Source organism: Mustela putorius, unplaced genomic scaffold (assembly GCF_011764305.1).
Source record: "Mustela putorius furo isolate JIRA1106 unplaced genomic scaffold, ASM1176430v1.1 tig00000196_pilon_pilon_pilon, whole genome shotgun sequence".
NCBI lineage: Eukaryota > Metazoa > Chordata > Mammalia > Carnivora > Mustelidae > Mustela > Mustela putorius.
In genome coordinates, this window is record NW_025421310.1 from 5838750 (window position 1) to 5854012 (window position 15263).

The 15263-nt window shown below is 46.0% G+C and overlaps 1 protein-coding gene across 7 annotated transcripts; it reads left to right on the forward strand.

Moving 5' to 3' along the window:
* Nucleotides 1-1135: 1135 nt before the first annotated feature.
* On the forward strand, nt 1136-6285 carry LOC101682024 (leukocyte immunoglobulin-like receptor subfamily A member 6). 7 transcript variants are annotated; one of them, XM_004779808.3, is made up of 7 exons: nt 1136-1504; nt 1908-1943; nt 2108-2395; nt 2556-2855; nt 3076-3357; nt 3656-3946; nt 5948-6285. In XM_004779808.3, exons 1-7 carry the CDS (start codon nt 1456-1458, stop codon nt 6088-6090), a joined length of 1389 nt encoding a protein of 462 aa, XP_004779865.2. In that variant the 5' UTR covers nt 1136-1455; the 3' UTR covers nt 6091-6285. The 7 variants fall into 7 exon arrangements, with proteins under 7 accessions (XP_004779865.2, XP_044932904.1, XP_012905033.2 ...); XM_045076969.1 differs by having other exon boundaries at nt 2225-2395; XM_013049579.2 differs by lacking the exon at nt 1136-1504 and adding an exon at nt 1526-1697 and having other exon boundaries at nt 3763-3946.
* Nucleotides 6286-15263: the final 8978 nt, after the last annotated feature.

Consider the following 15263-nt stretch of genomic DNA (forward strand, 5'->3'; position numbering starts at 1 on the left):
GAACTATCTTACTCTCATGGCTCCATACCTACTCAAAACTGCCCCTTCCCTGCACAAAACCCACCCACCTGTCTCTACCTTACTCCAGAGACACCCAGTCTCTACACCTGATCCTCCAGGGGCTGAAAACCAGACTGAGCTGCCCTCTCCAGCCCCAGCAAGACCCTCTCCTCCCCAGAAGCAAACTCATCCCAGTTCACCACTCCCCTCTACACACACACACACACACACACACACACACACACACTCGTAACTGCATGCGTTTCTTCCTGGGATGTGATGGTGGAGACAATATCAACAGAGCAGACTCCTTCCAAACCTCCTAGGCCATGAAAACAAAAAAAGAACCATCGCTGACTCTTCCTACCAACTGTAAATGTATTTGTGTTCCTGGGATTCTGTGAGCGGCTCACAAGAAACCACAAACACCACTTAGAATGCCAGTCAGCTCATCAGGCAGCCAACGAAGATGAGGGTGTCATCGCTGCTGGGTACCACACCCTCCTCCCGCAGAATACGGCCTCCCTAGTGGCGACCTCCTCACAACAGCAATCTTTTCACACATTACCTTGCTGGCGATTTTCCTGCTCCTGAAGGTAAAATCCAGAAACACATGTGGAGCAGTAAGAGCCTGCGTGGAAGCGGTTCCCCACTCCCTGAGAATGCAGTTTCAGGAGAGTTCAGCACCTTGGGCAAGGATGACACCACTCAGCACACTTGCACTCACCCCATCTTGTGCTGGACTCTCCATCCCGGAGGGTCCCCATCACCTGTGACTAAGCTTGCGAGATGTGACCTGGCTCTGAGCCTCTCTGTCCTCGGTTTCTCTCCTCCTCTATGGTTTACAAAAACTATGGGCTGATTTCCCTTTCTCAAGGGTTTGTATTATTTGCTGTCACTGTCACAGCCCCATGCATCCAGGGAAGGAACAAGACTGTCCCCTCACCATTGAGTCCCCAGTGCCTGGCACCATGACCGGATGTGGAAACTGCTTACTAAACAGGGGCTGATTGCCAGCATGGTGGGAGGAAGTACAAAAACTTGCACTGACAGAAGCTCAGGAAAGGGAAGTGTCTCAGCCCAGGTCATACAGCCTCTGTGTGAGACAGGGCGGAAGTGGAACTGAAATTGGGCCGATTCCCAGGCTCTGCCCTACCTCCCTCAACCTTGAGTCCTGGAACCAGTGTCGCTCTCTAGACTTGGGCTTGCTGGGGAGAGTGGGGTCTGGGGAGACCAGATTCAGTCTGGTCTCATAGGTCCCAAGACCCACTGCCCTCAGGTCACCCTTCAGAGAGAGCAGACAGTGGCCCTGGCGGGGGTTCTTCCCCTTCCTGTGAGGCCACCCCTCTAGGACTCGTGACCAGGAACACAGGGCCTGGGTTGTAGCACACCCTGTGCATCTGTCTGTCCAGGACACGCTGAGGACATTATAAGCTGTCTGCACTGCTGGGGATCATGGGAGGCAGCGCCAGGACCCCGACCCTCACTGTTCTTCTCTGCCTCGGTGAGCTTTCTGGAAAAGAAGAGGGACCAGGTCATCCACCCCAGGTCCTAGTCCCTGAAAGACCTCAGGACTGGGGAGGATCAGTAGTGTCGGAGGGGCTGGCCAGGGGCTGGCCTCCGCCATTAAAAGATGGCGCCTGGCGAGCTGCCAAGAAAAGTTGCCTCACCAACCCTCACTGTTCTTCTCTGCCTCGGTGAGCTTTCTGGAAAAGAAGAGGGACCGGATCATCAACCCCAGGTCCTAGTCCCTGAAAGACCTCAGGACTGGGGAGGATCAGTAGGGGCAGAACTTCTTGGGGGAGGATGTGTTCGCCCCAGATGTGACCCCAGCACCCAAGGGCCCAGACCAGGCCTGGAGCAGCTGCGTGTGGGTGCGGGAAGCACTCACAGGAACTCTCTTGCAGGGCTGTGTTGGGGCCTGTGGGACCAGGCACAGACGGGTGAGTCTTCCCCAGATCTCCTGTCTCCACCAACAACCCCCTGAGCAGCCGGGGGGCACACAGGGTCAGGGCTGATAGTGACTCATGTGGGAGGGGCCTTCGGGTGACAGGTGGGAAGCTGAGAGAAGGGCCCCCTTGCAACTCCCCATCTGATTCCTTTCCAGGGACCCTCCCCAAACCCTCCATCTGGGCTGATCCCAGCCCCATGGTCACCAAGAGGAGCCGTGTGACCATCTGGTGTCAGGCGTCTCTGCAGGCTGACAACTACTATCTGTATAAAGACAGGCTCATTGTGCCCTTGGAGACCTTGAACACCTCACGGGATTCCAGCAACAAGGCCGGCTTCTCCATTACATCCATGAGCTCACACAATGTAGGGAAATACCAGTGTGCATATCAGATCGGGGAGATCTTGTCACAGCCGAGTGACCTCCTGCCTCTGGTGATGACAGGTGAGGGCAGGAGCTGGTCCTCTCTCCCTGGGCCCCTCCTCCAGGCAGAAGGGAATGGACTGTGGCTTCAGGGGGAAACTTGTTCACAGCCCACAGTACATGGGGCCCATGGGGTCCATGGGGTGATGGTCCTGTAACCAGCTCCCTCCTTCTCCCTCAGGACAGCATGAGGCACCCTCCCTCTCAGCCAACCCAGGCCCTGTGGTGGCCTTGGGAGGGAACGTGTCCCTCTCCTGTAGCTCATCATGGCCACGGGGATCATTCCGTCTGCTGAAGGAGCGGGAGGCTGATGTGCCCCAACACCTGGAGTGGATGTTCCGTCGTGAGAGGGGGCAGGGGATCTTCCATGTGGACCCCGTGAACACCTCACATGCGGGGACCTACAGATGCTACGTTTCTCCCCAGTCGTACCTGGATTCGTGGTCACATCCCAGTGACCCTCTGCACCTTCAGGTCACAGGTGAGGGGGCCCTGCCTCACCCCATCTACCTCCTGGACCCCGATGACTGACCTAAGCTATATGCACAGTGGATCCCTGGGGTGATGGGGGATGAATGACACTGTCGTCCCGGGCCCAGAACCGCAGGTGGGCAAACATGGGAGGGCCCATGAGAGCCTCACTGCAGGCCCTGGGCCATGCAGGGAGTGTGTCCCCAGTACCACTGTCCCCTGCTGTCCAGGTGTCTACAAGGCGCCCTCCCTCTCAGCCATGCCAGGCTCCCTGGTGCTGTCTGGAGACAATCTGACCCTTCAGTGTCACTCAGAGACCGGGTTTGACAGATTCGCTCTGACCAAGGACGAGAAACTCAGAGCTCCCCAGCATCTAGAAGGGCAACCCAGCCCCAACTTCTTCTTGGGCCCTGTGAGCCACACCCACGGGGGCCAGTATCGATGCTACTGTGGGCACAAGAACTCCTCCACCTGGTCGGCCCCCAGTGCCCCTCTGGGTGTCCTGATCACAGGTGAGGAGCCCCCTGACCCATGTCCTAACTGTCTGCTCAGGGTCTGGGACCGGTTGCCCCTGGGTGATGGGGTCCAGGGAGAGGGCCAGGAGCACAGGCTGAGGTGGGATGTGGTCTAGAGACAGGGACTGAGAAGGGACGGTGAGGGCATGGAGATAAAGGACCCACTCAGAGAGACGGGAGGTGCTGAGAGGAGTCCCGCACAGAGTCCCTGGAGAGAGGATGGTGGCTCCCCAGCTCAGGGTCAAAGGCATTTAGGGAGATGGCTCTTTACATATCACTACCTTCCCTCCCCTAGGAATTTATGAGAAACCATCCCTCTCGGCCCGGCCAGGGACTTCAGTAAAGAACATGACCCTGCAGTGTCGCTCTGAGATCTGGTTTGACACCTTCTACCTCTCCAAGGAGGGGTCTCTCGCTCCTCCCCAGGTCCTTCATCTGCAGGACAGAGCAATACCTTATCAGGTCAACTTCACCCTGAGTCCCATGACCTCAGACCTCGAGGGGACCTACCAATGCTACAGCTCAAACAGCAACTCCTCCTACCTGTTGTCACAGCCCAGTGACCCCCTGGAGCTCCTGATCTCAGGTTAGGAGCCCACACCCCATGTCCATTGACGGCTCTAACGCTTGAGTCACAGTCCTGTCCCTGAAGAGCTCTGAGCTGGGAGGGGATGGAGGGGACAACAAGGAGTTCAGCCACTGGGTTACCCCTCTCTGTGGTGGATGAAAAGACGGACAGGGCCATGCCCTCTCCATGTCTTACCCTGACCAGAGGGACAGAGGACTAGGTGACTGCAGGGAGGAGACAAAAGAATATAAAAGACAAGCGGTGACAAGGAGCAGTAGGGCTGAGTGGGACAGAAGACCCAGCACAGCCCCACAGCACCCCCTTCCTCCAAGCAGCATTTGGACTCTACACTCCTGCACCCCACAGACAATCTTCGTGTCTGCTGGGAACAGAGTCCTCTTAGCCTAGAGCATACACAGCCTCTCCAGTCCTGGGCTGAACTAAGTTGATCCTCCACACTTCATATATTCACAGAGGGGTCGTTTCCACTGGACTGGAGATGGGGGTTGGGGCGATTTGAAGAGAGTTGCCTCGTGTCTCCAGCAACATTGAGATCGTGGGGGCACACTGTGTGTTAGTGGGAGAGGAAAAGCCTGAGGAAGCCCAGGTCAGGTGCAGAGAAGAGCTGGCTCTCTCTGTCCTGGGTGCTGCTATGTAGAAAGTCAGACTATCACGGCACCTGTGGAACCAGGCCCACCGTAGGTAGAGCACAGTAAAGGGTGACTCTCATCTTTAGGTCGGGAGGCTGGGGAGTCCCTGGTAGTCGCAGCTCGAGCTGAGATGGACCGGCCACTCCTGACTGAGACACTGACAAAACTCCATTCATATCCGAGACTTTGTTCTCCCAGTTACCAAAGGTTGAATCCTACCCTGGGTTTCAAAAGACTAAACCAGATAGGAAATTTGGTACCAGTGAGTTCTCTGGGAGATGTTCTGGAATTCCTCTTTCTTGGGACTTCTGTATCTGAACGTGCCCTTTCTCCATCAGTAACTCTTGGCCTGATGTGAAAGGAAAGAGAGAAAGGCTGGATTTCTGCCCAATTTCCAGGAGCACCAATGTGTCAGCGGATCAGGCCATCCTCCAAAACATCTTCCATGAGAATTCATGTCTAGCATTCCCTCCCCCACCCTAGAGGTACCTGGTATTTCTAGATACTTGGAGGCAGATCTCTGTATGTTCATCCATGTGCCCATCTGACATTTTTCTTTTATCTTTTATTGGGGAGGTTGTGGGGTTTTTTTGTTTATTTTTGTTTGTTTGTTTGTTTCTCATCCGCCTTCATATCTAGACAACACATTGAGTGAATGGTTAGCAGTGATGTGAATTATGGGAATCCTTGCTCATAGGAAAATGCCTGATGTGTGCTATATAATCCACCATTTATTTTTATTAAGTTCAATTAGCCAACATATAAGTACATTATTAGTGTTTGGTGTAATGTTCAATGATTCATTAGCTGTGTATAACAGCCAGTGTTCGTCAGATCACATGTTATTTTCAAAAAAGAACACATATATAGATAAAGATGGAAAGTGATGTAGAAATATATAATCCCAACTCAGGGACCAGAAGGAGTTGGCGGATGTACGGGAATGAAAAGGTGGACCCTGCTTTTCACTCCTCCATGTTCCTGGTCCTCAGGATAAAAATGAAGCTTCCCATGTTTATTATTGCTTCCTAATTAGATGGAGGGTGAGACTCTAGAGACGCTCACTTAAAGGACTGAGATGGTATTAGCAAGTTTCAGGGACTCCCTGGAGAAGAGGAAAGAGATTACTTAAGTATCTAAGTCTCCCCAACCACGGGCTCTGTTTTGGCCTCTCAGGTGTAGCTGGTGCCCTCAGAGAACCACAAAACAAGTCAGCCTCCAGAATGGATGAATAAGGAGGAATTCTGAGTGATGTGGTGGGCTCACAGGGACACATCCTGTCAATAAATGCAGAAAGGTGGACGTGTAGGTTGCCAGGGTCACGTCAACACGTTCTGACCACCACAATCTCTTTGTCCACGGTCTCTAGTGTCAAACAGCCAAGATTACACCATGGAGAATCTTATCCGGTTGGGGATCTCTGCCTTGATCCTGATGGTTCTCGGGGTGCTGCTCTTTCAAGCTCGGCACCGTCAGGGAAGACCCCAAGATGCAGCCGGGACATACACGTGAGAGTGAGAAGACGGACAGTGAAGTAGAACTTTGAAAATGGAATGAATGATACCAAGAGTTTCTGGAAGAATATCTGTGCATAAGTTGGGGAAACATTCTACTGAGAATATTCTGGGTGTTAACATGGCTTGGGTGCAGGGAAATGTCTGGGTCGGTGCTATGGCGCCTCTTCGGCAATTAAATTGTGGTAATTTCTCTGTGACTTTTCCTTGACACTTTCTGGACTAGCTTCCTTCTTTCCTCAACCCTATGACTTGAGGCTAATCCCCCCCAGTAGCTCTGGCTCCACCCATTTTCTCTGGTCCAGTTTCGTGGAATGCTTTTTCCTCAATTCTCCGGTGTGTGTACTCTTCAGCTCAGAACACAGATTCTGTTTAAATACTGAACAGATGGATGCACAGCAAGTCCAGTTTGGAAAAAATACATTGAAAATCATTCTGGAAAAGAAGAATCTGGACCCACAAGACATTCCCTCTTCATCACATGATAAATGATACAATTTCTCCAGTGTTATCATCACTTGGGATGAGCATCCAGTGTGTGTAGTGAGAACCACAAGCTGTGGGTCAACTGGCTTTAAGAACAATCTGAGGGTTTTGAAGGGGTGGGGGTGGGAGGTCGGGGTACCAGGTGGTGGGAATTACAGAGGGCACAGATTGCATGGAGCACTGGGTGTGGTGCAAAAATAATGAATATTGTTATGCTGAAAAGAAAAAAGAAAAAAAAAAAAGAAAATGCCATTCTTGCAAAAGTCCTGATTTAAGGCCTTTATTGATTTCTTTGGTGAAAATACTCGCTCTGTGGCCAACTTGAAGCCGCCTGTGGGAATTCACTGAATGCAGAGTTAGGAAGTCATGATTACAGTGGTCTCTCCCATGTGAGGAGGAGAAAAATGCAACAGGTATTAGTTAAAGACGTGGTGGTAATCACCTTGCAGTATGTGTCAATCAATACCTTACACTATAAATTTACATGTTTATAAGGTGTTCATAGCAGCAATATCCACAATAGCTAAACTGTGGAAAGAGCCAAGATGCCCTTCAACAGATGAATGGATAAAGAACATGTGGCCCATATATACAATGGAATATCCATAGTGAGCCGTCAGAAAGGATGAATACTCAACTTTTACATCCACATGAATGGGACTGAAGATTATGCTGAGTGAAAAAAGTCAAGCAGAGAGAGCCAATCATCATATGGTTTCACTTATTTGTGGAACATAAGGAGTAACATGGGGCACATTAGGAGAAGGAAAGGAAAAAGTGAAGGAGGGAATCAGAGAAACAGACACTATGGACTCTGAGAAACAAACTGAAGGTTTTGGGGGACTGGTGGAGGGTGAACCTGGTGATGGGTATTCAGGGGGGCATGCACTGCATGGAGCACCGGGTGTTACCTGCAAACAACAATCATGGAACAGTCCATCAAACACTAATGATGTACTGTATGGTCACTAACATAACACAGTAAAAAAAATCCAGGTCTCAGGAGTGACAATTTCTCTTCTACACACTAGAACAAACTAGCATGATGATTTTTTTTTAAGTGAACACCGGGTGTTCTATGTAACTGATAAATAGCTAAGCTCTACATCTGAAATGAATGATGTACTACATGTTGGTTAATTGAATTTGAATTTTTTAAAGGACATTTTATTAGTAAAAACAAGTTTTCAAAATAGATACTACACTTAAAATTTTTTTTAATTGGGCGCCTGGGTGGCTCGGTGGGTTGAGCCGCTGCCTTCGGCTCGGGTCATGATCTCGGGGTCCTGGGATCGAGTCCCGCATCGGGCTTTCTGCTCAGCGGGGAGCCTGCTTCCTCCTCTCTGTCTCTGCCTGCCTCTCTGCCTACTTGTGATCTCTCTCTGTCAAATAAATAAATAAAATCTTAAAAAAAATTTTTTTCTTTAATTATATGAAGTTTAGAAAGGACTGGGTAATATGGAAGACTTCGGAAATCACTGCTAAGATTTCCTCTGGCAGGTATGGTTGTCTTTCTTTATCTAGATATTTCTTAACATCTTCTCACCCTAAGGAAAGGACAAGACCCAACTGTTTGGAGGGAAAAGCCAACTGGTGGTTGAGGATCTAACCCACAGCTCCTCTCCATCTCTCCTGAAGGCACAGCCTGACACGCTGACTTGAGTGAGGGGACTGGAGTCCCAACAGGGCAGATATGTCTCCTGGTCCCAGAACAAAGGAATCTGTCTCTGCCGGTGTTCTCATGTTCGCCCTCACTAGAAACCTGGATCAGTGTAAAATCCTTTCCCAATAATGAATTCCTTGGCGATGATTTTCAGTATCTTCTGAAACCTTTTTCTGCCTTTGAGTGAGCACCTCATTTTATGAATGATATTTGCATTTTCCCCAGGAAGGAGTTTCAGGAAGTTTTGGTGGCCCAGACCAGCCGTCATTACATATTTTTCAATTGAGGTGAAATTCACAAATAACATTAACTATGTTGAAATGTATGATAAAATGTAGAATTTTAAAAGCTAATGTACCCTGGATTTCTGCATTTTACTATGAAGTATCAAGATACGGGTTTTATTTTTAAATATGTGTCCACTACCATTTAAATGGTCTTTCCTCATCTGTGGAAAATGCTCCACTACTTACCTCTTACGCTGTTGGCAGACAACGTTATCAGGTCTTTCTTCCTGACATGCTACCTGTGACCTTGGTCGTCTTCATTCTACCTCAAGTGCCTGAAATTTCCTTTTCTGGTCTAGATATTCCACTTTCTGGAAAAATTCTTCAATATTCTGTTCTAGCTTCCTGTTTAGCTTTTCATTTTTATCTTTTTTTTTAAGGTTTTGCTTATTTACTTGACAGACAGAGATAATAAGTAGGCAGAGAGGCAGGCAGGGAGAGGAGAAAGCAGGCTCCATGCTCAGCAGGGAACCCAATGTGGGGCTCGATCCCAGGATGCTGGGATCATGACCTGAGCCAAAGGCAGAGGCTTTAACCCACTGAGCCACCCAGGTGCCCACCATTAAGATTTCTAATTCATTTCTACAATTGCCTCTTGTCTCAAAAAGTCAGCGTCCTCCTTTTTCTCTCAGACGTTTAAGCACAGCCTTCACTTAAGATAACTCTGTATCTTCCTAGCATTCTACTTTCAGATGTACAGTGAGAGCATTCTTAATGAGCATTACGGTTGTCTTTAGTAGGGCTCTTTCTTGTTGTTAGGATTCCTTCTTGTGGTGACCCTTGTTGGAAGGCTGAATTTCCACTCACCTGATTTTCCAGACAGGTTCCTCCTATAGCTTCTCTAGGACTTAGGCATGGCAAAGTGGGCATGCCCACAGCGGTTTCTGCCCTTGGCAACCGCTTCCCCTTGTGTGAGTGTAAGATTCCAGTGCTAAGACAGAAAGCCCCCTCTGGGTGTTAAGGCAATCAGTCCTGAATCCCTTCTTGCCACTTCATGATGGCACAAGGAGGAAGAACGAGGTACAAACAAGTCAGCTGCAAGAGAAAGGGAGCAGGGGACAACAGTAAAACAGGCTGTTGCCCAGAACAAGTCCTCAGTCCCGCTTCTATTAGATAGAAACAGTAACCAACAGAAGAGCTGAAGAACGACAAACATTAGTCATACGCATTGTAGATAAACAAGAAGGAGGGCAAAATATTTCTGGTCAAGCAGTATAAAGTTTATAGTCGAACAAGCACATTCAAAGGACTTATCTAACTAGTCACAGGTGCTCTCCGGGGGGAAAGGGGAGATAACGGAAAAATGAGGCAGGTGGAGATCCACCCTGAGCGAGCCAGGGCATCCCCAGCTGCTCCGCCTCAAGGCCGTACATCATTCTCTCCCCCAGAGGCCTGTTGCCAGTATGTGTTTTTCTTGAGGCTATATCTAAATGTACTTGGTAACTGGTAAAATTTCCCATGGGTTATATTTTAAGTAATACATTGTTCTGAGGGACAGTTACATTTCCTTCTTTTTGTTTGTACAGAAGTAGAAAAGTTGATTTAGCAACTTCTTGATCCATCAGTCATTGGAGGGATTTTTGCGTGTGTCTGAGGACTAAGCATAAAAAGATTATAGCAATAAAAAGAATAATCAATTAGCAAGACAGGAAACAACATGTGTTGGAGGGGATGTGGAGAAAGGGGAACCCTCTTCCACTGTTGGTGGGAATGCAAGTTGGTGCAGCCTCTTTGGAGAACAGTGTGGAGATTCCTCAAGAAATTAAAAATACAACTTCCCTATGACCCTGCCATTGCACTACTGGGTATTTAACCCAAAGATACAGATGGAATGAAAAGAAGGGCCATCTGTACCCCAATGTTCATAGCAGCAATGGCCACGGTCAACAAACTGTGGAAAGAACCAAGATGTCCTTCAACGGACAAATGGATAAGGAAGATGTGGTCTATATACGGTATGGAGTATTATGCCTCCATCAGAAAGGACAAATACCCAACTTTTGTAGCAACATCGACGGGACTGGAAGAGATTATGCTGAGTAGAATAAGTCAAGCAGAGAGAGTCAATTATCATATGGTTTCACTTATTTGTGGAGCATAACAAATAGCATGGAGGACATGGGGAGATAGAGAGGAGAAGGGAGTTGGGAGAAATTGGAAGGGGAGCTGAACCATGAGAGACTATGGACTCTGAAAAACAATCTGAGGGTTTTGAAGGGGCGGGGGTGGGAGGTTGGGGTACCAGGTGGTGGGTATTATAGAGGGCATGGATTGCATGGAGCACTGGGTGTGGTGCAAAAATAATGAATACTGTTATGCTGAAAATAAATAAAAAATAAATAAATAAAAAAAAGAATAATCATTCCACCTATAACACTGAGACCAGTTTGTTTGATCCAAGTAAAAAGGTTAAATTAGACAGAATATCGTTAATCCTTTGTGCAACACTGACTCCTGGAACTGATTGTAATGATGAGTGAGTAATGCCTTGAGTAGTATCTTGAAGTCATTTAATATCTAAAGTTAGATTATCACCATAATGATTAGTGATATGACAGCGAATCTTGCTGCATGATATTTCTGATTCATTATAGGCATGGGAAGTAAAACAGAAGGAAGAAACATTCCAGTCACATAAAATGTGAAGCCTAAGCTTTATATTTTGAAGATCATCTCCTATATATATCATGGCTGCTTCTTTTTTTTTTTTAAAGATTTTATTTATTTATTTGACAGAGAGAGATTACAAGTAGGCATAGAGGCAGGCAGAGAGAGAGAGAGGAGGAAGCAGGCTCCCTGCTGAGGAGAGCCCATGCGGGACTCGATCCCAGGACCCTGAGATCATGGCCTGAGCCGAAGGCAGCGGCTTAACCCACTGAACCACCCAGGCGCCCTCATGGCTGCTTCTTAATCAGAAATACCTTCATCTAATTTTTGATCTATGATCATTTGTTGATTCCAAGCTTTGCTAGCATTCTTGTGCCACTTTTGTACAACTTGTGTGGTTTGTACATTTTGATGCAAGGCTATTCCTGTGGTGGTAGCTGTAGCAGTAATGGCAATAATTCCTAAAATAGCTGTTATAAGCAACCCAAGAAATCTTTTTGTTCTATGGACCCAGTTAAAAGTACATGCATATCTGGAGAGCTTTCCCAAACACGGTGGTGTTTCACTGGTAACCAGATGCCTATTCTTCTTCTAGCTATAAGAATGATAGAATTGTCTGCATAAACATTCTCATCCACACAGGTGAACATTTTACATCAGTTTATTTCTCTATTTTTATGATCAAAAGTCATTTTTCCAATAACAAAAACATAGGGATCTCTAACACAAGCTTTTACCCATTCTTCTTTCATTAGGAAAAAGGAGAATGCATAGTTATTACACTGACAAATGTAAGAGCCATCCCAAACTCTTATGTGATTTAAAGCAGTGGTGACTTTCCATAAATTCTTTTGTTTTTTTATGATAATTCACAAAAGGGGATGGCATGGAAAGTCCTTGCCCAAGCCAGGCCAGAGGTGCATCTCCTGAGGTTAAGGTTTGTGGTAAAATGAGATCATCAAAAACTTGCCATTTTAAATTTCGATGAGAGGAACAGGGTCTCCCAGTGCAACTGGTGACTGCCATCCCCTTAGGGGACCAGTCCCATACAATTCCATAGGAATCATTAATAACAATACTGGGGTGAGGAGCTCCACAATCCTCCCATAAAGAGTGAATTCCCTCATCAGACCACATTTGTGTCAGTTTGAGTTCGGGAATAGGGGGTGCTGCTGTGCTATAGCTAGGACCCTGATATTCATTGGCTAGGAATCCTCTAGTGGAGAGTAAATGTAACTGAACTTCAGTCCGATAATTATCAGTAGGAAAGTCCACCGACCATCTTTAATCATCAGGGATAAGACAACTGGAATGATTGTTGATACGTATTAGTCTATTTTTATATCCTAAGGTAAGATTAATATTTCTGCCCTCCTCTAGTGACAATCGTGGCAATCTAGGATCCAAAATTCCAGGTACCCATTTTGAGGCACTCAAACAAATTGGTATTATATCTTCTCCCCACTCTACTGGAAGGAGAAGGGGAGGATTGGGTATATAAGCCCAATAAGTAAAGTCATTTATTTGTGCATAACACCCAGGAAGACTTACGGCTACCGTGAGGAGAGCCATCATAGTTACCACCATGTTGTCAGGGGCGAAAGGACGCTGCTCATTCTCCAGAACTGCCTCTGCTTTCTTGGTCAGCTTCTTTATCTGGCCCCAAGTTGAATCCTTGCTCTGTCTGTCCCAGGTATTGTGATCTGAGTGCTCTTTAAGGTGAGACCCTCAAAGCTGATGGTAGGTGGGACTGGTTCAAATCCGAATCTTTTCCTCTTGCTCATGACGAAACTTTATGAAATGAAAGGGCACCCACTTGGGCTCGACGGAATCGTCGGGTAATACACATGCATATCCCTTTCCCCAGGTAACTAAGTTACCAGGGAGCCATTGATTAGAAGTAATAATTTTCCACCAGGTTGGAGGATAGGTCTTGTCTTGTTTTTCTTTACTAAAATGTCTTTCTATTGCTGCAGTGTTTTTATCATCACAATTCAAAAAAGTAAGAGTAAATAAAAGTTGTGCTAATATTTCTTGAGAAGGACCTTGTATTTTCTCTTTTTGTTTATGAAGCTGTAATTTTAATATTTGATTAGCCCACTCTACAATTCCTTGTCCTTGAAGATTATATGGGATGCTAGTGGAATGTTTAATATTCCATAAATTACAGAAGGATTGAAGCTTACTGGAAACCTAAGCAGGTGCATTATCAGTTTTTATAGCTTTGGGCATTCCCAAGACTGCAAAGGCAGAGTGGAGATGTCTGACAACATGTGCAGCAGTTTCTCCTGTTTGAGCTGTAGCCCATATGAAGCAAGAATATGTGTCTACAGTAACATGAATAAAGGATTGTTTCCCAAATGAAGGGATGTGAGTAACAACCATCTGCCATATTTCATTGCCTGTTATGCCTCGTGGGTTGATGCCCGCTGGCTGTGTAGGCAGATTGATGGCAACACAAGAAGGGCAGGAGTGGACAATAGAATTTGCTTGTTCCTTAGCGATAGGGAATTTGTGTTGAAGTCAATGAAGTCTTACATGTGTAAGAGAGTGAAAATCGGAAGCTTCCTGAAAAGCTGAGAAAGCAAGAGAATCAGCTATTTCATTACCTTTGGTTAATGGCCCAGGAAGTCCAGTGTGACGTCAGATATAAGTAGCATAGAAAGGGGCAGAGCCCTGATGAATAAGGGATTGTAAATGATGAAATAATGAGTGGAGGGAGACATCAGTGTAGAAATAGTAGGAGCTTCAATATGCTGTAAAACATACACTGTATATAAAGAATCAGATAACAGATTAAATGCAGAAGAAACATCTTGAAACAATGTAATAACCGCCATTAATTCTGATTTCTGTGCTGAGATACCGATAGTAGATATGACCTTTGAGGTAGGACCATTATAACAGGCTTCACCTTTGATGGAGCCATCAGAAAAGTAAGTAGGGGCATCTGTTACTGGATTTTTAGAAGTAATTTTAGGAAGGACAAAAGCGGTAGGTTTTAAAAAGGAAACAACAGGTAAAGAGGGATAATGAGAAGAAGTGTTTCCAGGAAAGCCACTAAGGGCAATTTGTCAATTTAAATTATTTTGGAATGCCATTTCAATTTGTGTCTTATTTAAAGGCAGAACAATAACCTGCGCATCATATCCCTGTATTTGGCGGGTTCTTTTTCTTCCTAATTGAATAATACTGTCAATATGGTCTATATAGGTAGTGAGTGTTTTAACAGTATTATTTGGAAGAAAAACCCATTCTATGATTAGTTTTTCCTGAATAATTAATCCCATGCATTTATGTGGGGTATGAAAAATGAGATGATCTAATGGTATCTCAAGCTGGACTCTGTTTGCATTGATTGAATCTGGCTTTCAACAAATTGTAATTCTTTTAAGGCCCCTTTTGATAGGGTACTAGGGCTGTTTAAATTAGGATCTCCCTTTAAAGAGGCAAATAGATGCTGCTAAGCATAGGTGGGAATTCCAATTTTAGGTCTTATCCAATTAATGGCTCCCAATAATTTTTGCAAATCATTCAAGGTTGTAATTTTATTTCTACAGATTTGAACTTTCTGTGGTTTAACTGAGGTCCTATCCATAATGAAGCCCAAATATGAGAAAGGTGTAGTGACTTGTATTTTTTCCGGAACTATAATTAGTTTGTATTTTTCAAATTGTAATCGAAGCATTTTAAATGCCCCCTGCAATTTCATGTTATCAGAGGCTGCACATAATATATCATCCATATAATGGATGAGATAAATTTGTGGAAGTTGATTTCTAACCAGCTGTATAACTCTTGCCACATACTCCTGACACATAGTGGGGCTATTTAACATTCCCTGTCGTAGAACTCTCCATTGATATCGTTTGGCTGGTTCTTTTAAATTTACACTGGGAATAGTGAAAGCAAAACGGAGACAGTCTTCCTTAACAAGTGGTATAGTATAAAAGCAATCCTGTTAATCTATGATAACTATTGGCCATTTGCGTGGGACTAGATTAGGCAAGGGCAATCCAGGTTGGAGAGACCCCATGGGCTGGATAACAGAATTAACCATACGAAGTTCTGTTAAATTCTCCATTTTCCTGATTTTTCTTAATAACAAACACTGGTGAATTCCAACGA

Bases quoted from the DNA above. Each gene is read 5' to 3' on its own strand.
- LOC101682024 (XM_013049578.2), top strand. From the start codon at position 1,634: ATGGCGCCTGGCGAGCTGCCAAGAAAAGTTGCCTCACCAACCCTCACT. The intron at 1,698-1,907 runs GTGAGCTTTCTG...ACTCTCTTGCAG, and splicing joins CACTGTTCTTCTCTGCCTCG to GGCTGTGTTGGGGCCTGTGG. The intron at 2,856-3,075 runs GTGAGGGGGCCC...CCTGCTGTCCAG, and splicing joins TCTGCACCTTCAGGTCACAG to GTGTCTACAAGGCGCCCTCC.